This window comes from Artibeus jamaicensis, unplaced genomic scaffold (assembly GCF_021234435.1).
Source record: "Artibeus jamaicensis isolate MK-2021 breed Jamaican fruit bat unplaced genomic scaffold, CSHL_Jam_final scaffold_612, whole genome shotgun sequence".
Classification (NCBI taxonomy): domain Eukaryota; kingdom Metazoa; phylum Chordata; class Mammalia; order Chiroptera; family Phyllostomidae; genus Artibeus; species Artibeus jamaicensis.
In genome coordinates, this window is record NW_026522049.1 from 2,596,565 (window position 1) to 2,616,418 (window position 19,854).

Here is a 19,854-nt window from a genome sequence, read left to right on the forward strand (position 1 = left end):
CCCACGAGGGCAGGAGACGTGTCTGTGTTGCTGCAGTCACAGCTCCCAGCATGGATTCTCATAGGGGTGAGGAAATGGGTGGGGGACCTGACACCAAACAGCCCGCCCAGGGCACAGAAAGCCCCACCTTTCACCCTTGTGGGCCTCCCCGTTCAGGTAAAGGTCAGCAAGGCCTGAGCTCTTTCCAGTCCGTGTGTCTTGGACTAACCCACAGGAGCCCAGGTGCAGTGTCCAGTTTAGGGAGGGAGAGAGATGGCAGGGTTCTGCTGGACCTGGAGAAAAAGCAGCTGTGAGTAGAATGGGCATCTCAGAGGAACTGGGGGCCAAGCTCAAGAGGCTGGTGAACGACAGGAGAAGGGGTTTAAGTCCCCCTGCTCTGCAGCGACTGTCTCATCTGTCCTGGGCAGCCTCGGCCTTTCTGCAGCCGAGATTCAGTCTGACAGAGGGAGGGTGGGGGAGGAAAGCTCAGTATCCACTGCTAGATGACCTGGAAGCCCAGCGCAAGCACAACAGTACTTTTTCGCTTGATCTTACAGAATTTTTCAAATACACAAAAGTAGGGAGAATATTGTAAGGGAATGGACCCCTGTGCACCCATCACCCGGCTGTAACATTGAACAAGTAGCCAATCTCATTACCCTGCACTTGCTGCACATTTACCCCCGGCTCAAAATAAATTACATTCTTTTTTAAAAAATATTTTTTATTTATTTTTAGATAGAGGGGAAGGGAAGAAGAAAGTGGGAGACAAACATCAATGTGTGATTGCCTCTCATGTGTCTCCCACTGGGGACCTGGCCTGTGACCCAGGCATGTACCCTGACTGGGAATTGAACCAGTGATCCTTTGCTTTACAGGCCCGTGCTCAATCCACTGAGCTACACCAGCCAGGGCAAATTGCACACATTCTTCATTTTTACACCCTTCAGTCTACATCTCAAAGAGCTAAGGACTCCTATTTAACATCGATCTATATGCCAGTGCATAAAACTTCAGTTTTAGTAACTCCTTAATTTCAGCTGAACTCATGATAGTACTCTGATTGTTTCACAAATGGCTTTTACAGTTTATTTCTTTGGAACAGGATCCAGGCACCAGTGCATTGTGTTGATGTGTTCTAGAAGTCTCATTCTGAAGTGGTTTCCCCTTCCGCTTTATTTCCCTCACTGCTTGACAGGTCGTTTATCCCATATAATTTCCTGCATTTTGATTTCACCCTTGAGATGTCCTCTGACATGTTCTCACTACCTTCTGCCTTTCCTATGACCTGATCGCTAGTCTTGAGGCTTGGTCAGGTCAAAGTTTTGGCAGAGAGTGATGGATGCTCTGTACTTCCTATTGACTTATGCAGGAGATGAGGATGTGTTGTTATGATTGATTACTGAGTTCAGGTTATTGCCAGCAGAATCTATTCTTTATAACTCTGTAAGTTTTTTCTACTCTCTAAATAGGTAGGTATAATTACCATCATCCCTGAAAATTACCTAATTTCTCTTTCCAGTTATCATCCCAAAGTCAAGCACTTTTTTTGAAATTTTTTCAACACAGATCAGTTTGTCCTGTCCTAGAACCTTATGTAAGCGGCATCACGCAAATGCCACCCTCGTTCTGGCTTCTTTCATTTATGCATTTGTTTTTATGAATACGCCATAATTTATCAATCCATTATCCCATGAAGGACGTTAATAAGTCAAAACCCTGGTATCCAAAGGTTACAGGCGGCGGGACTTTTAGCTCCCATTGGATCCCAACGCGTTGTCCTCTCCCACTGTCTCGCACCCTAATCCCACTCCCCAACTCTTGAATCTCCCCTGCAGCTCGGAAGCCAGAGAGCTGCTAGCTAGCACGCCCCTAAGAGTAACTTTGACCGACAGTCAAGAGACCCATCATCAGCGCTGTTAAGTCTCCGATGCGTTTCACCCATTGTACGAAGTTCTGAAATCAAGCGAGTGCCCAACCCTCGCTTGAATGAGCTAGGAGAATCGAGTGTGCCCTTAAGCACTAGTTTTACCATAGGAGCACACCTCTCTGACCAGAAATGAGACTGGACCTTTGAGGCGTTGGCTCCGGTTTTGAAATGTCCCTTCCAAGACACCGTCCATTTCTGCTCCGCCAAGCTCCGGTGATGGGAGGAGGACTTCCGGAAGTACCGGAAGCCTCTCCTGTCAGTCAGTAGGCGGGGTTCTCCCTGCAGAAACAAGACCGGAATCCTGCTGACCAGCAGCGGGCCTTTGTTAGGGGCGGGTTGGGACACGGTGGCTGTAGGCGTGAGAAGAGGGTAACTGAGGTGGTGGCTGTCTCGGCGGGAGGTGGCCATTCTTTCCTCAAGCGCAGCTGAAGAGTGAGGGCCCCTTCGGGGGCTGTTTCCAAGTCCGTGCCCAGGCCTGAAGGAGAGTCATCCTGCGCTTATCCTGGGGTGCTCCCGACCCTGGGGGAGCTGAGGGCGACCCCCTTCTGACACCCCGTGGCCATGGCTTTCCCACATCGGCCGGATGCCCCGGAGCTGCCTGACTTCTCCATGCTCAAGAGGCTAGCCCGAGACCAGCTCATCTACCTGCTGGAGCAGGTCAGTGCCCGCCGCGCCGGGGACCTTTGCTGCACGCGTGGTTCTTCCTTGTTGAGTCCCCTTGAGCTTGTTCTTGGCCTTTGATGTTGTCCTTGGAGCTTCTGGGGCAGGCCCGAAATGAAGCCCCCAGGGAAGAAAACGTGGGACCCGGCCAGAGAGTTCATGGAAACCAGCTTTTTCCCATAGAGGCAAGGGACACAGCCCTGGTGCCAGGCATCACTGGAAGGGAGAGCTGGTTAAGACATCTTTGCTCCTAGGGAGCCCACACTCCAGGAGGAGCTGCAGGACACACGAATGGCCACACCCAGCGTATCGTGTGCTGAGTGAGTGATAGGTAGGGTGCCTGAAGCGTTCAGAATACGCAGTCATTTCTAACTGGAGTGAGCTAGGAGTTTCAACGAGCCAGAATGTGAAGAATGAGCTTTTTTTTTTTTTTTTTTAAGTTGGGAGACCAGTTTCCCCGGAAATGGATTGGGAGGAGCAAAGTTGAGGAACAAGGGAAGGACGAGGCATTTACAGGGAAGATCATGACCACATGTTGCACAGTAGGCGGCCACTGAAGGATCCCCCACCCCGCCCCATCTGTGGCCTGAAGCTGTACTTGAAGGCGGTTCTCATAACCGCAAGTGCAGGTGGGTAAATGGACGAGCAGAAGGGCAATTTGAAGAACACAGACCAGGCGGAGGTAGTAAAGGCCCACCCAAAACTAGCGACACTGAGAATGGAGGGCGATAATGGCCTTTTAAGTCACCGTGAAAGAAGATTCAAAGACTTGTTAATTGGTTGTAAAGATTGAGGGAGAAGCAAAGCTGAGTTTGAGATTTAAACTAGAGTTAATAGGAAAGTAATGATGTTAATATAATTGCAAATATAATGATTACATACATAGTTTGTTCAATGTCCATGTTTCCAGACATTAGCTTGAAAGAGCCTTGAGGATGGAACTCGTCTGTTTTGTTTAACACTGTATACCTTGTGAGAGTCAGGCACATAGCATGTACTTAATAAATATTTGTTGCATGGACACTGAATGGAAGTGAACGGGAGAATTAGAAAGAGGAACGGATTGGGTGGGGAAAGCTCCTTAATTTGGGTTTGAATAGGGTGAAGTTAAGAGCTGGTAGGAGCAACTGCTTACACCGTCCAGCAGATGGAGCAGGAGAGCCACCGCCGGGATGGAGGTGGGGACTTGGGAGAACCTCTTTATTTCACTTTTCTGTGCCCTGATTTGCACATGATACTCAACAGATGGGAGGAATTGAAGAGGTGCTAGTTAAAGCCACTTGCCCGGGTGAGAGCCACAGGAAAGAGAGTAAAAGGGACCACCAAGGAGAGGAACTTGTCAATGCAGTGTAGGTGGGGACAAGGAGCCACAAGGGCGACTGACTCAGTGTGGCCATGTGGGTCCCAGTGCCATGACATCCTCTTCAAACTCACTTCTGTCTCAGTTCTTGTCAGGGGGCATTGCTGTTCAGATGTGAACCCTAAGAATCAGCTTTGACTCTCCTTCCCTCCTCATATTGACTGAACCAGTTATTGAGTCCTATGGATATTTCCTTCCACCTGACTTTTTAAAATAGGGATTATAAAGTAATAGTCACACAGTATTAGGACATGTACAAGATAAAGGAAAATACAAAGAAAACAAGCACCTGGATGCAAGCACCATTAACACGGTTCATTTCTTTCATTCATTTAAAAAATTCTGTTACACATTCCACGTGTCTCTTAAGTAACCTATTTTGTTCACACCGCCAACCAGCCTGACTCAGGGCCTCACTCACCGCCACATGCCTGAGCTGCTTGGACTGTCCCATGAACCCCACAACTGGGCTCCTTGCTCCAGTGTCCCCCGTCTGCAGCCCGTTTCCCCCACAGTTCCCAGACCCAGCTCACAGGAAAGGAGGCTCCGGTGCACAAGAGCTTCCTGCTTTCCCTGTTCCTTAGACGGCCAACTACAAACTCTCCCACCCGGCATTTGGGGCCAGCCCTTCGGGCCCAATTCTTGGCAAGTGTTTTCCAGACTCCCTTACATTGGGGCTGCAAACCGCCGCCCTGCACGGGCCTGTGCATCAGCCACACTGAACTGCCTGCTTTGCTTTGCTCTTACCATTCCATTCCGCCTGCTCTTTCCCCAGCTTTTGCTGGGTTGCCCTCCTGCTGTGTCACTGCCAGCACCTGCCCCACTTATCAAGGCCTCGTTGGGAGGACACCTGCACCACGTTCCTTCCCCCTGCCTCTCAGTGGGCCCTCACCTTCCCCCAGCCACGTGAGAACCACATTAGGAGTGGTGAAGCTCCTGAAAAAGAGATTTGGGCTATCATAAACAAAACAACAAACAACAAATGTTGGACAGGTTGTGGGGAAAAGGGGACCCTAGTTCACTGTTGGTGGGATCACAGACTGGTACAACCACTATGGAAAACAGTATGAAATTTTCTAAGAAAATTAAAAATGAATATGCCTTTTGACCCACTAGGAATTGGGCCTTTTGACCCACTAGCAATTCCACTGCTAGCATTATATTCCAAGAACCCTGAAACACCAATCCAAAAGAACCTATGTACTCCAGTGTTCACAGCAGCACAACTTACAATAGCCAAGAGTTAGAAGCAACCTAGGTGCCCATTAGTAAATGAATGGATCAATGCACTATGGTACATTTACACAATGGAATTCTATGCAGCAGAAAGAAAGAAGAAGCTACTACCCTTTGCAACAGCACGGATGGAACTGGAAAGCATTATGCTGAGTGAAATAAGCCAAGCGGTGAAAGACAAATGCCATATGATCTCACCATTAACAGGAACCTACCTAAACAACAAAACAAGCAAGCAAGCAAAATATAACCAAAGACACTGAAATAGAGAACAGGCCGACAGGGACCAGAGGGGAGAGGGGAGAGAATTTCAGGGGAAAAGGGGAAGGATTCACAGGAACAAGTATAAAGGACACATGGTCAAAAAACTAATGTGGGGGGGGATGGGAAGGGAAGTGGGGAGCACTGGGGGGGTTGGGATGGGATGGGAGTAAAAGACAGAAAACTGTACTTGAACAGTAATTAAATTAAAAAATAGGTATGGAAAAAAAGAGATTTGGCAGTTCAAGGGGGTGCAGAATGCCAGGCGTGGTTTGGTTTTGTTTGGCCTTTGTCCAGCAGGACCAGGACTATTGGGAGGCACAGTGGTGAAGAGGGGCGGTGACAAAGGACAGGGTCACAGGCCAGGTTGGAGGGCTGAGTGACAAAGGGTTAACCTCAGAAAGAAGGGGAGATATTTTCCTGCTGGCACACAAAACGAGAAGACAAAAGAGGTGACTATATAGAGAAGTGTCCTCTGTGGACACATCAGCAGCAAATAAGGGCCGGGGTAGATGGCGTCTCCGCCCTTCCCGCCCAGAGACCACGCTTCGGTTCACCACACAGCTGCACGGGCTCTCACTGAGGGAGCTGGTGTGACCCGGGAGTGGGCCCAGGATGCTGTGTCTCCTTCAGCTTCCAGGGAGAAAGGACCTGTTCATCGAGGCAGACCTCATGAGCCCTTTGGATCGAATCGCCAACGTCTCCATCCTGAAGGTACCTGCCCTTTCTTCCAGGTGGGCTCAGGCCACACCCTACTCATGAAGCATTTTCCTTTTGACAAACAGCACAAATTACTGAGGAGTGACCACCCTCACAGGGTACACGGTGGGGGGGGGGGTAGCAGGACTGGATGCTCCAAGTGGGGGTCGCTGCTGTTGTCCACATTTTGAAGTGTTTTATTTTTGGTTTTTGAGGAAGGTTCAGGGCATGGTCGTCAGGGGGACAGTTGGATTTCTCGAGTCAGCATAAATAGGAGGCCAGTCCCCTGTGTTTGCATCAGGCTGTGGGTTTCCAAGGGCCCCACGTCCCTTGTCTTGTTGGGTTTTCTCCGCAGCAACACGAAGTAGACAAGCTGTACAAGGTGGAGAACAGGCCAGCCCTGAGCTCCAGTGAACAGTGAGTGCCTCGGGGACTCGGCTCAGCTCCAAGCCAGAGGCCGTCCCTGCATGCTTGTCCCTGGCTGAGGTCTGGCCCCGGGATGGTCGCGATATGGTTCCCCACCCTGCTCTGTCGCAGCTCCACGCTAGGTTCCACCTCGGCCCCTTCATTGGTCTCCCCAGCTGCAGCTGTCCCTCCCTTCCCCTCTTCTCTCTCTAACCCAGTCTGCCATCTCTACCAGATGACACTTTCAAAAATATTGTCACGGCACTCTTCTCAAGAACCAGCAAGTCTTCCCTTTCTTTCTGAGCAAAGTCCAAATTGCTCATTGCAGAAGCCAAGGGAGTCTCCAGTGTGGCCTCACGCTGCCATTCCGGCCAGGCCTCTGCTTGCCACGAGCCGGCATGTGCTCCCCGGCTCTGCACACGCGCCTTCGCCCTCTTGGCCACTACACCCACCCTGCCCGAGGTGCCCTCCTGTCCCTGCTGCTCCTGTAACAGTACCCAGCCTTCAGAGGCTGCCCCGCCTCCTCTGGGGGCCCCCCTCTGGATTTCCAGGGTGTTGGGTATCAGTGCCATTCTCTAGGTACAGTCACGCACTGCCTACTGTCTGGTTTTTGTTTTTCTTTTTAATATTTCTCCATCTTGAGTAACGTACACCCTCAGAGGAGAAATTCTCCCGGATACATGGAGAATGTATTATTGAACCCCAATTCGGAAAATATGTTATATACCTTCTTGTGTGATTTTTAATGCTTGTTTCATACTTTATACATCGTGTGTGTCCTGTTTTGCCTGATAAATTGTAAGTTATCTGAGAATAGGAACTCCTGGGTGCCCCATAGGGCCGGAGAGTGTCCCCTGTCACCTCCAAGTGCAGTGTCTCTGCCGCCGCGAGTGGCCCAGGCGTGGCAAGACTGAGACCTGTGGGCCTGTTGAGAGGAGCGGGCATTGTGTCAGTTTCAGTTGCTTTTCCTCCCTCAGTGTCGCCCTTTCCCTCCCCCAGACTGTGCTTCCTGGTCAGACCCCGCATCAAGAACGTGCGTTACATTGCCAGTGAGTACGCGGGCCACGGGTGGGGTGGAGGCGCCTGCCTCCCCACTCCTCCTCTGAGGCTTGGCCCACCGCCTTCCACATCGCATTCCCTGTCCACAGGCCTCGTCAATGCTGACAAGCTGGCCGGCCGGACCCGAAAGTACAAAGTGATCTTCAGCCCTCAGAAGGTGAGTGGACCCTGGTGGGAGGGGCTGAGGGAGCACAGGATTCAGGACCAGGAAGGGAGGCGGGGGAAACAGCTCCATCTCCCCCAAAGCAAGTTATATGGATTGAGCAAGCACCTGTCCCTGTCTTACTAACATAGACCTGACTGCTTAGCAGAGGGCCTGTCACCAGACTACCCCAAATGTGGACTGGGGACTGAGCGAGGTGGCCCCCACACAAGACTGACCCCCGCAGCTGGCGCCGACTCCTGTGCAGGAGTGGCCCGAGACGCTGGGGCTTGTCCGTGGCTCTCTCGCTGCAGCTTCCGTCATAAGTACGCCAAGCCATAGCCTCCCCGTGCTTGACCTTTCCTCACACGGGCAGGCACCGCAGAGACCGTGTGACTGCTCCCCAGCTTGTGTGCCACACAGTGAGGCGGCAGAGCTGGGCGAGGTCCCTTCCAGCTTTCCCTCCATGAGAGCAGTGCTCGCAATCTGCCCTGGCAGCTGCGGGTCTCCATTCCTCTGCCCCCCATCAGCGAGGTGTGTCGGAGGTGCCTGCGCAGCCCCGCTGACCAGAGGAGGGGCGTGCAGGGGCGTGCAGGGGCGTGCCCCGCCCGGGTCGGCCTGGAAGGCTGCGCCAGGTAGTGCGGGCCACAGCTAGAGCGGGTAGAAGTCACAGCTGAAGGGACGGGGGTTTCTTCAGGGATGAAAGGAGCCTAAAGGTTCCGAAGCTGAAGTGTGGTCCTTGGGTGATTGCTGTGTCTCAGTTTTCTCATCTGTAAAATGGGGTACTTATGTCTTTTAATTTAAACGCTACGACTTTCAGTGTCTAGAAACTGAGTGGAGTCACAGGTGTCTACTGCTTTTTCCTTGTGTAAAAGGAGTTAGAGGAGAGAGCCGGTGGTCTTGTTCTGAGCGTGGTTTGGAGGTTGCAGCAGGGTCTCGCCACCCCGAGTCCTGTTCAGGAACATGTCGAGTGTGGCTTCCACCAGGGCAAGACGTCCCTGAATAAGATAATCGGTCGCAATTACAGGTTACTCCTGAATGTCACCAAAGGAGCTGGGGCAATCATTTCTCATTTTTTTGGCATCTTACAAAACCCTTTTTTTCTAATTAAACTTTTCCAAGGACAGATTTGTTTAAACAATGATGAGAATAAGGCGGTAACAGTTTTGAATACAAACCGCTATATTACAGAGAAACAAAACTGATGTTTGTATGAGTTTTCCCATCTAACGCTGTACAAGGAATCAGAGAGGAGAGGTCTCTGTCCTGCCCTGAGGCTCTGTTGTTAATAAATGGCCGTTTTCAAACTGGGCTCTGGAATTCCATTCGTTAGTGTTAAAGGCAGGCCTGTGGGTTTCAGTTATGCTGACACAAGTGTGTGAGGGACGAGGAGGACTCTTCTTCGTGACAGTGAAATAGCACGCAGTGTTCACCTTCCTGGTGAAGCTCTTGGCCTCCACCTGGCTCTGGCGTCCCCCTGGGCCCGGTCCTGGGCTCTCTTCTCCTGGACGGGCCACCCGCTTTAAATGCAGTGTGTGTGCCACTGACCCCCAACCAAGGCTGTGTCTCCAGATCCCTCAGTGCTTCCAGGGGTCCCACGGACACGTCCCAACCAGAGCGCCCTCTCTCCGTGCCGTCTGTAGCTGCCCTGCCCTCCCCATCCCTGCCTGCATAGCAGACTCAATACATACAGGAAATGGGGGGCTGGAGGACAGGGAAACACGGCCTTAGGCTCGTGACTCCAGTGGTTTCTCTACCTAAGCGTCTGGGTCCTCCAGTGGGCTGCAGCAGCTGCTGTCCTCACCGGGGACCGCCGAGGACAGCAAGGGCACGGAGCGGTGTTTGCTGACCGGCCTCCTTTCCTCCCGCAGTTCTATGCCTGTGAGATGGTGCTGGAGGAGGAGGGGATCTTCGGAGGTGAGGAGCAGAGCATGGGCGATGGGGGGCAGTGGATGCAGAAGGAACAATTGTCCTCCCCCGTCCCCTCCTGCTCCTCTTGCATCCCAGTTAGCCCAGCAGGGGGACAGTGGGAAGGGATGCTCAGGCTTGTCCTGGGAAGTCACCAGCTGCTCTGCCCTTCCCTCTATGATCCCCCCAGGAGAAGCTGTGCCCTCCCTCCCTGGAGTGTTCCAACCTGGCCATGGCCTTCCCTGCAGCACGTCCTGCAGTGGCTGGAATGGTCCCTACCCTACGCTTTCCCCCACCCCCATCTTACCTACAGTCTAAGCCTAAATGTCACTTCTGGAGGGTTCTTTCCTGCAACCTGGTTTGAGCTTAGACCCTGCAAGGCTGGTGCGCTCTCGTCCTCTGGGGCCCAGCTGTAACTACGTTCATCTGGTGCAGGTCTCCCAGGAGGCATAAGAACCTGCCCAGGAGACTGGGGGCAGGTCCATTCTCTCCCCGCGTCCCCAGTGCCCAGCCTAGTGCCTGCCCATGGGCGCCTTTCAGTCAGTGCCTGTCGCACTGGGACCGCCTGTTTCCTTGGTGTTTCTGGCCGGGACCCTAAGGAAAACAGCTCCCAGTCGCATCATATCACGAGCTGTCATGCCCGTGTCTCATCGGTTACTGGCCTCTGGGCTCCTTTGGGGCTCGGGCTGTGGCTTCCTCATCCTCGAGCTGCCGTGTTCAGCGCAGCCGAGGCGTGTGCACGCGCTCGGTGCCTTCGCACGCTGGCTGGCGCGCGTGCCTGTGTACGTGGAGCCCGTGCCTTCTGCAGGGAGGCTGAGGCGCCCTGTGCCCACAGACGTGAGCTGTGACGAGTGGGCCTTCTCTCTGCTGCCTCTCGACGTGGATCTGCTGAGCATGGAGCTGCCCGAGTTTTTCAGGGACTACTTCCTGGTACACGGCGGGCCCTCGGGTCTCAGGGTCCAGTGGGCTGGCGACACTGATGTACCTTCACCCGACTCCTACAATCTGTTGTGTGTGACAGCGATTGGGAGATTGAATGCCACTTATTAGTGGGCATGGGACTTCCTTTGGGGACAGTCAGAGTGAACTCCCTTGAGTGTCCCCACGGCCGGCACTTCCCAGGTGGGTCTGTCGGGCTGGCCTCCATGTCTGCGGCCCCTGTGGTCCCTGCAGGAAGGAGACCAGCGCTGGATCAACACAGTGGCGCAGGCCCTGCACCTTCTCAGCACTCTCTACGGCCCCTTCCCCAACTGCTACGGCATCGGGAGATGCGCCAAGGTGAGCGCTGGCAGGGCCCCGCGTCCCCGTTCCCGCCCCACCACGGGTTGTCTGGTTGTCCGGGGCATCCACAGCAGGAAGTCTGTTATTTCCTTTGCTTTCACTGTTGCAGAGCCGTTCCTCAGAGCAGAACTTGGGCGGCTAACAGGAAGGCCAGAGCCAGGGCTCCTGGACCTCCGTATCTTGGGGATGGGGCAGGGAGAGAGGGGATTGGAACAAAAGGGACCAGAATAGGTAAGGTTGTTGACAGTTAGCTCCCACCCTGACCAGAATGGCTGACTTAGTTGGACGTCATCATGCAAAGCAAAAGGTTGCCAGTTTGATTCCCGGTCAGGGCACAAGCCTGGGTTGCAGGCCTGGTCCCTGGTTGGAGTGTGAGCCAGAGATTGCTGTCTCTCTTGCACATCGATGTTTTGCTCCCTCTCTTTCTCCTTCCCTTTCCCTATCTTTAAAAAGAAATAAATGAAATCTTTTTAAATATTTGCTCCCCTCTTGGGGTCCAGGAGAAGTGTCCCATGTGAAGGGGCTTCTGTAGGTTTGGGGCTGCAGGAGGACCTGGGGCGGAAGGTGAAGAATGTTTCATAGTTCTCACCACTGCATGTGCATCTATGAACATCTCAAAGTGAAAATGTTAGATTAAAAGAAAATGTAAAATTTTGGGGGAAAAAAAAGCAAGTCTTGATCCCTGGCAGATGTCGTACGAACTGTGGAGGAAACTAGAAGAGGAGGAGGATGGTGAAGCCAAGGGCCGCAGGCCAGAAATCGGACACATCTTCCTCCTGGACAGAGGTGAGCGGCGCTCAGCACGCCCGTGTGCCTGGGCCCGGAGGCCGTGGCGGTGCGGGCCGAGCAGTGGCTCAGACGGCCCTGGTGCCGGGTGCTCGGGCCTGGGAACGGCTCTTGAGCCAATGCTGAGCAAACCGGGTGGCAGGCGGCACCAGGGGGACTCTCACGGTGGGGGTCTTGGTTTCAGACGTGGACTTCGTGACGGCGCTCTGCTCCCAGGTGGTGTACGAGGGCCTGGTGGACGACACCTTCCGCATCAAGTGTGGTACGCGGCGCCTCAGTGAGCAGGGGCGGGTCCTCAGCTCCGGGCGCCTGTGTGGGGTGGCTGCCGGCAGCGACCCGGGCTCTGGGCGTGCTGCTGGCTTTGGATGCTTGGAGGCCTGTGGCAGGCAGTTCTGGGCGGGGAAGGAGGGGAGCCTCCTCGCAGAACCTCACGGCTGTCCCCTCCGCTCTCCAAGGGAGTGTCGACTTCGGCCCAGAAATCACATCCTCTGACAAGAGCCTGAAGGTGCTGCTCAATGCTGAGGACAAGGTGAGGGCGTGGGTGCTCACGGTGGGTCCCCGGGGGCTCTGTCCTGCACGGCCAAGGGCACCCGCCCTGGTGGGGGGGAAGCCGAGTGTATAGGACAGAGGGTCCTCGCTGGTTAAGAGCGCATCCCCCGGCCCAAAGCAGGTTCGACCCGAATGTTTGCTGCCAGCTGGGCCCCCTCTCACTGTTGCTGGAGCCGCAGCGCACGCTGCCTGTGCTGCTGCTCTGTCACCGAGGTGGGAGGGAGCGAGGCGCGGTGCCGTGCGCTGAGCTCTGGCTGTGGTGCTCCCCTCGCAGGTGTTCAGTGAGATCCGCAACGAGCACTTCTCCAACGTCTTCAGCTTCCTGAGCCAGAAGGCCCGCAACCTGCAGGCCCAGTATGATGTGAGGCTCCGAGCCCGGCCCGCTGCTCTGGCTCCTTGGCGGTGTCCTCCCTGAGGCTGCTGCCCCCAGCTACCCCTCTGACACCACCACGGGGTCCCCAACATGTCTCTTGGATGGATGGAACCGAGGGAGGGTAGTGGGTGCTCCTGTCCGAGGGCGGGGACAGGTGACCTCAGGGGGATTTCCCCACAGCGCCGGAGAGGCATGGACATCAAGCAGATGAAGAACTTCGTGTCCCAGGAGCTGAAGGGACTGAAACAGGAGCACCGCCTGCTGAGTCTGCGTAGGTTTCGGCTGGGAGGGGTCGGGAGGGGGGAGGGGAGGGGGCAGAGGCCTCCGGTCCGGGAAAGAGACCCCTGTGCATGTGGCAGGCGCTGCTCTCCTCTGGTCCAGAGCGAGAAGCGCTTCTGCATTTTGCCTTGAGGTCCTCACTTTTCTGGACAATAAAGGAATATCCTTCTAGAACCAGGAATGTGTCAGCTGGCTTTTCATCTTCTTTGCAGATATCGGGGCCTGTGAGTCCATCATGAAGAAGAAAACCAAGCAGGACTTCCAGGAGCTCATCAAGACCGAGCACGGTGACTCCTGGCTCGGCCTGGCTGCACTCACCTCTGCCCCCGGCTCCCGTCCTCTCCCGCCCCAAAAAGATGCTCTCTGGCTGTGTCCAGCTGACTCCGGCTGTGCAGAGTGCCAGCTCCTGTTAGATGTCTGGGGGCCCCTTAACCCGCGATGGGGGAGAAGATGGGGAGAGAGCCGCCCGTTAGCATACGTGGCGGCCGCTGCACTGCTCCCTGGTAACAGGCGGCCCTCTGATCACCCACAGCGCTGTTAGAAGGCTTCGGCATCCGGGAGAGCACCAGCTACATCGAAGAGCACATCGACCGGCAGGTGGGCCGGCACCGCCCCCTCCATGGAAGGAAGGGGAGGATGCATGCTACAAAACTGAACTTTCCTTGGCTCTCTCTTCCCGTGTAGGTGTCACCTATAGAAAGCCTTCGCCTCATGTGCCTTCTGTCCATCACCGAGAACGGTGAGCCCGGGGACCAGGGGTCCCAGGCCCACGCTGTGCCAGAGAGAGGGGGGAGCAGACATCCTGGCAGACAGGACGCTTCCCTGCAGTTCTGTGGGTCCTCTCCTCTATAAAATTCAAGCAATTTTTGTTTGGAGCGAAACATCTTCAGGCCGCAGGGTCGGTTAGTGTCCTCGCCCTAACAAGGAGGTCTGGCCCCCAGGCCCTGACAGGGCCGGCGCACCTGGGGACTGCACAGGCGAAGAGTGGGGGGCACCTCCGTCCTTGCCCCAGCTGCTCTGCCACCTTCCACCGGCTTATGGGAGAGATGCGGCCACGGGGGAAAAGCTCCTGCCAGCCAGCTCATGAGCATTTCCAAACGCCCGGGTTCTCCAGCCTGTGACAGCAACTAGTTCTTGCTGCTGAAGGCATCCAGCTGGGGAATATTGTTTCAGGGTGCTCTCTGCCCAGAGCAGGGGTCCTCGTATCGTGAATCCCCTCCGTTGTGGCCGGAGGCCCATTTATTCTTACCTCAGTGGGGGGCCACATCTGAGACTGGCCTTGGAGCCAGGTGACCCCTCCTTGTTCCCAACAGCATGGGACCTGCCCAGCAGCTCTGGCCCTCGGCCTGGGAGCGAGGCAGGGAAGCCCCCCCCCCCTCCTGCTTCTGCACATCCCCAACCCCCCCCCCCCATAGGATTAGCACTCAGCTGGGTGTGCCTCAGCGCCCAGAGCTTCAGGGCGCCCCCTTGCCTCGCCAGTGCAGGCTTTCTCTGCCCATAAGCCAGCTTCAGGTGAAGGGTCAGCTTTGAATCAACTGCAGGGTGCAAGGGTGACATCATTTACCGAATCCTTTCTCCTGGTTAGGGTTTTCTCGTGGGGAGGAGGGCGGGCTGGCTGGCTGGCTGGCTGGTTGGTTTGCCTGTACGTTCTGGGACACCTCAGCTGGCTCACAAACCTGTCGTGTCTTCCTCCCCCTCAGGTTTGATCCCCAAAGATTACCGATCCCTGAAAACGCAGTATCTGCAGGTACGGCCAGGAGAACTGGGTGGAGGGAGGCACTGGACATTTCTGAAAGAGGCAAAAGACAGGGCCCCTCTCCTGTCCCTGTCCCCGTCCTGTCTCCCTCTGGGTGGTTCTCTGGACAGTCACCTTCAAGCAGGAAGGCCCCGCCCACCACCGGGTTTGCCCTTTCTCTCCCCGGTTCTCACCAAGGGACAGCCGGCTCTGAGAGACGCAACAGTTTGGCTGTTGGAGCAGGTGCTAAGTTCGTGCCCCCACGGCCCCTCACTCTGGCACGTTGGGGGCACTGATAACTGCCCCCGTGCCAGGTGTTTCTCTCGGGCCTCGTCTCATCTGTGAGGCTGCCCCACCAATCCTTCTATCAGTAGCTTTCTCTGGTCGTTAACTGTTCACGTTGCTTTTCTTCTGGGTTTGACGTTTGGCTCTCTCTGATAAGAAAACGTTTCATGCAAACAAGCATGAGCTCCTCAAGGCATAGACGGCCTAGTCCCCCTGCCGTCCCCGGTGTCACTGAGCAGGGCCAGACCCCAGGTGGGCACCCAATAGAGACGGACTGTGTTTCCTTCAGAGCTACGGCCCCGAGCACCTGCTGACCTTCTCCAATCTGCGGCGAGCGGGACTCCTCACCGAGCAGGCCCCTGGGGACACCCTGACAGCTGTGGAGAGCAGAGTGAGCAAGCTGGTGACAGACAAGGCTGCCGGTGAGCAGGGCGCACTGGAGAGCCCCGCCCCACCCCTCCGCTGGCAGAGCGCCCAGCGCAGAGGGAAGGAGGGGAAGGAGAACGGGGTTCCTGCTGTAACTGCCACCACTGCTGCCACTTACTGACACTCGCCACATGCCAAGCCCTTTAAATGCAGCTCCTCATGAAGGCGAGTCTGGTCTCATTTTTACAGAGGAGGAAACTGTAAAAGAGGTTAAGAGGCTCATCTAAGACCCCTCCGTTACTCAGTCTCATGGGAACCCCGGGCTGGTTTGACCCCACAGCCCATACACATGAGCAGTAAACCGGGGTCAACCTATAGGCCGTGTTTTGTAGGGGGCTGGCCCCCATAGGAGGAGGAAGATGGGCGCAGGTGGGGGGCGGTGCTGAGTGTCCTGCTCTGTCCCAGGCAGCTGTGGGCGGGTCGCTGAGAGGTGGGACAGGCCCTGCTGTTGGAGGAGAGGTGGGCCTGTCACTTCCCGAGTGGCGTGCCCCGTGGCAGTGCCTTGAGCCCGCAGACTTGGGTAAAACCTAGCACAGGTTTCTTCCCCAGGGAAGATCACCGACGCCTTCAGCTCTCTGGCCAAGAGGAGCAATTTTCGTGCCATCAGCAAGAAGCTGAACCTGGTACCTGCAGCAGGGACGGATGGGAGAGGCCTGGGTGCCGTCCTGGAGGGGGCTTTGGATGCGCAGCAACCCTTCTGTTCTGTTTATACCAAGATGCTGTCTTTGGTAGCATGATAACATGAGCTTCCTTTACTAATGAGGCAAGATGCGCAGATTCATGCAGTTAGTAAACGTGGAACAAGTACCTGACAAGCCAGAGAACAGGCTAAGTGCCGCTGTAGTGACAGACACACCCTACGTCCCTGAAGGGCCTGCAGAGGGGACCCCTCCCTCCAGGGAGTGTGGGAACTAAGTCAGGAGAGCCTGCTGGCGCCCACCGGGAGCTGAACCTTTGGGGAGTCTTTTTTTGCAGGCCACGGCGGCTTCTCCCTTTAGTTGAAGTAAGACCGCTCTTAGGGACCTGCCACTTTGCTCCGACCCTGTAAATGACTGCAGACTGGGCTGTCACTTGCCTCATGGCATCCCCTTTGCTTTCCAGATCCCGCGGGTGGATGGCGAGTATGACCTGAAGGTGCCGCGTGACATGGCGTACGTGTTCAGTGGTGCTTACGTGCCCCTCAGCTGCCGCGTCATCGAGCAGGTGAGAGCCAGTGTTGCCCCTTGCTCCCATGTGTGTCCCGCCCTCTGTTCTCTCCTGTCCTCAGCCTGTCGCAGGTTGTGACTGCGCGGTGACTAGCAGGGACGGTGATGGGCCTCGGCGAGCTGCCTTCCCTACACCCGGCCATGTCTTAATCTGAAAGCGGTGCCCGTGCCTTCCCAGGTGCTGGAGCGGCGGAGCTGGCAGGGCCTGGACGAGGTGCTGCGGCTGCTGAACTGCAGCGAGCTGGCCTTCACAGGTGCGTGGCCTGAGGGCGGGGCTGGCAGGGTGGGCGGGGCGAGAGCCTGGGCCCGCCCCCGGGGCCCTGTGCCAGCGAAAAGCTGAGTCCAGGCCACCCTCCGCAGATGTGACCAAAGAAGACAAGGCCTCCAGCGAGTCCCTGCGTCTCATCCTGGTAGTGTTCCTGGGTGGCTGCACTTTCTCTGAGATCTCAGCCCTGCGGTTCCTGGGCAGAGAGAAAGGTAAGAGAACTGGACAGTGACAACCGGCCCCCATGAGTGGCCTCTGGGGAACAAAGCACAGCGCTCAGGGAGGCCTCTCGGCTGCCACTTGCGTACCACTGTGCAGCAGCGCCGCATCTGTGTCCGTGCCCTGGTGCTTCCGCTCAGCCCGGGTTGCGGAGGCAGAGGGGTTCTGTGCTGCCTCTGCTAGGACGGGGCCTCTGACCTGCTTGCACTCACAGGTGCTGGTGTTTTTGGCTCCTCAGGGTACAGGTTCATCTTTCTGACGACAGCAGTCACCAACAGTGCCCGCCTCATGGAGGCCATGAGTGAGGTGAAGGCCTGAAGCTGTCCCTGGACATGTTCCCCGCTGCGCTGGAAACAGTGGCCCCCAAGCACGCTGCTAAGTGCCAGCTGGGGAACATGGAACTTGTTCCGGTTTTAGGGACCCAGTCAGAGGAGAAGGCTCAGCTTCTGCCCCAACGGTGTTTTTGTTTCTGGCTTGTGACCTACAGACCATGCTGATAAGCTATGGAGGAGGAGGGTCTCCTGCTAAATCCCTTTTGGGTATCACTGTAAATAAAGCCTCTACTTTGAAATGTAGTGTCCCCCATCTTTGTCCATGTGGGGCGTCACGCGCTCCGCAGGCAGGACTCCTGTTGCCCCAGGCCTGCTCCGGCTCTTCCTGAAAACGTGCCGGGGCTGGCGTTTCCATACACAGGGAGGCCAGTTTTGCAGAGGGCCAGTCAGCGCCCGTCCAGTTCTAAAGTTCTGACCCATTACACTGTAAAACATGTTCATTGTTATTTCAACCTAAGGGGGCACTTTAATTTTCAGCGTTTGGTTTCTTGGTACGTAATGAAGGACTGTGTCCCGTTAGGGTGTGTTCAGGCATCGGCAGGCAGTGTACCCGTCGGGTCACCAGGGTAGCCCCCTCTCCGTGCACCTTTTCCCATTTGTGCTCTAAACCCCATCGGTGCTCTAAACCCCATCCGTGAGCCCTCTTCTCACGTGATCTCACCGACGAGCAGCCTTTCCTTCTTGAAATTCTTGTACTTGTGTCCATGACCATCTGTTTGTCCTCCCACAGTCTCCTGGGTGCCCCCCTGCTGTCCCTGGTGTGGCATCTCCCCTCTCTCTGTCCCTTCTTGCTGACCCCTTCCAGGCCTCAAGCCGCTGTCTCAGCGCTGAGCCCCACACCGGTGCTCCCACCTGGCCCCACCTTAAATCCCTCCAAGATTGTCCCTCTGCCTGTATTCCCTTGACGTGGCCGTCATCCACCCGTGTTTTGTCTCTGTAAGGAATTACATCCTGCATCCCAGTTTTTTTTTCTTTTTATCCCCCACATTCACCTGGGCCTCTGACCATTGTTTTGCAAGACTGTCCCTGGGGCCCTGCCTCCTATCTGTTCCCCAGCCCATGGTGCCGCCATTCTGAAAACAAAGCTCCAAACCTGTGGCACTAGATCATCAACAGTATTCTTTGCACACGATGATGATGATGTATCTGCCAAGAAAGATTCACACCTCAAGTCCCTAGTGAGAAAGTGGACAGTGCCGGGTCCAGCTCTGGTACTCACTGGGGCCGAGTGAACATGCAGTCACACTGTGCGGCGCCCACAGTCTCAAACACCCGCCACAGTGTTATAGGATGTCCCTGTGAAGGGGCCCACACACACATCACAAAGCATTTCACATGCCGAGCACATGCTCCCAGCGCCTCTGCAGTCATTCTGTGACTTGAACTTGATTTAGCTTCCGGACTGCTGCAGAAAGGACATGATAGCAAGGTTGTCTTTTATTGCTCTGCACCCTAACCTTGCTGGCCCTGGGAACGTGTCTGCAGTTCCAACTTTTTGAAGCTTTCTGAAAACCTCTCAAGTTAACCAACAAAGAGTGCCACAAGATTTACCAGTAGTGCCCGAGGGCCACCATATTAGTGGGCAAACGTGCGGCACCCTGCTGACAGGTTAAAGGACAATGAAAGTACCATTTGGGTGTGAATGAGAAGCAAGCAAGCATCCTTTGCTTTTCCTTCATGGAAAAGGCAAAGGAGAGAATTTCCAGACCTAACAGTTGGCCAGTACCCATGCGGAAATTGTGCGGTTTCAGGTGTAATCCAGCACGTGTGAGTCAAAGAAGGAAGTGCCAAGTTTTGCTTAAGAAGTTTACAGAAAACAGCGCCCCCCCCAGCCCCGGGTGTGTGGGGGGGGGTCTTGTTCTATGGTTCTTTGTCTGCTATGGGTAGGAATGGTGGCTCTCAATGCCAGAGTTTGGTAAAGAGGAAAGGAATTCTGTATAACTAAAAGTTATACAGGCTTAGACTAGTAGCAGAATTCTCCTCTTAAATCTCACTCCCTTTAGAAACACAGATACTCCCACAGACACATAGCCCTGCCCTTGCCCTTTGCTGGGTCGGGCTAGTCTCGGCAGGCCAGCCAGAAGGGCTGTCCAGAAGGAAAAAATAGAAAGTCGGCAGCTCACTTCTCCCAGTAGCCCATGCTCACCTGGGCAGGCCTCCCACAGTTCCCAGCACTATCACCTGTGTCCTGTGTTCGCAATCTCCAGTTCTTAATCCCAAACCACATAGCACCTCCTCATGGCACACAAGTGTCCTTTCACCCCCTTTTTTCCCTGCATGGACCCACCAGGTCCTGCATTGTCTCTGTCCCACCACTGGGTGGCCCACCTTTTTGTTTAAATCCCAGCCTGGAACCTCCTCTGTTACCCCATTGCTGACTCTTCCCACAACTGGCTACACCTGGTTGCTCTCCTGTATTCTCTGCCTTTCTTGCCTGCCAAGGTAGTTTGGGCAGGCGTGGCCCCGTGGCCTGCAGCGAA

The 19,854-nt window shown here is 55.2% G+C and overlaps 1 protein-coding gene across 3 annotated transcripts; it reads left to right on the forward strand.

Annotated features, from left to right (window-relative positions):
- Positions 1-2,146: 2,146 nt before the first annotated feature.
- VPS33B (VPS33B late endosome and lysosome associated) lies at positions 2,147-17,607 on the forward strand. 3 transcript variants are annotated; one of them, XM_053658997.1, is made up of 24 exons: positions 2,476-2,566; positions 3,010-3,198; positions 6,060-6,140; positions 6,481-6,542; positions 7,530-7,579; positions 7,679-7,746; positions 9,603-9,648; positions 10,475-10,569; positions 10,813-10,917; positions 11,610-11,706; positions 11,891-11,968; positions 12,162-12,235; positions 12,530-12,616; positions 12,809-12,899; positions 13,120-13,194; positions 13,440-13,504; positions 13,592-13,646; positions 14,608-14,654; positions 15,217-15,349; positions 15,903-15,976; positions 16,455-16,556; positions 16,737-16,812; positions 16,919-17,035; positions 17,281-17,607. In XM_053658997.1, exons 3-24 carry the CDS (start codon positions 6,099-6,101, stop codon positions 17,358-17,360), a joined length of 1,719 nt encoding a protein of 572 aa, XP_053514972.1. In that variant the 5' UTR covers positions 2,476-2,566; positions 3,010-3,198; positions 6,060-6,098; the 3' UTR covers positions 17,361-17,607. The 3 variants fall into 3 exon arrangements, with proteins under 3 accessions (XP_037005040.1, XP_053514972.1, XP_037005041.1); XM_037149146.2 differs by lacking the exon at positions 2,476-2,566 and adding an exon at positions 2,599-2,900; XM_037149145.2 differs by lacking the exon at positions 3,010-3,198 and having other exon boundaries at positions 2,147-2,566.
- The last annotated feature ends 2,247 nt before the right edge of the window (positions 17,608-19,854 follow it).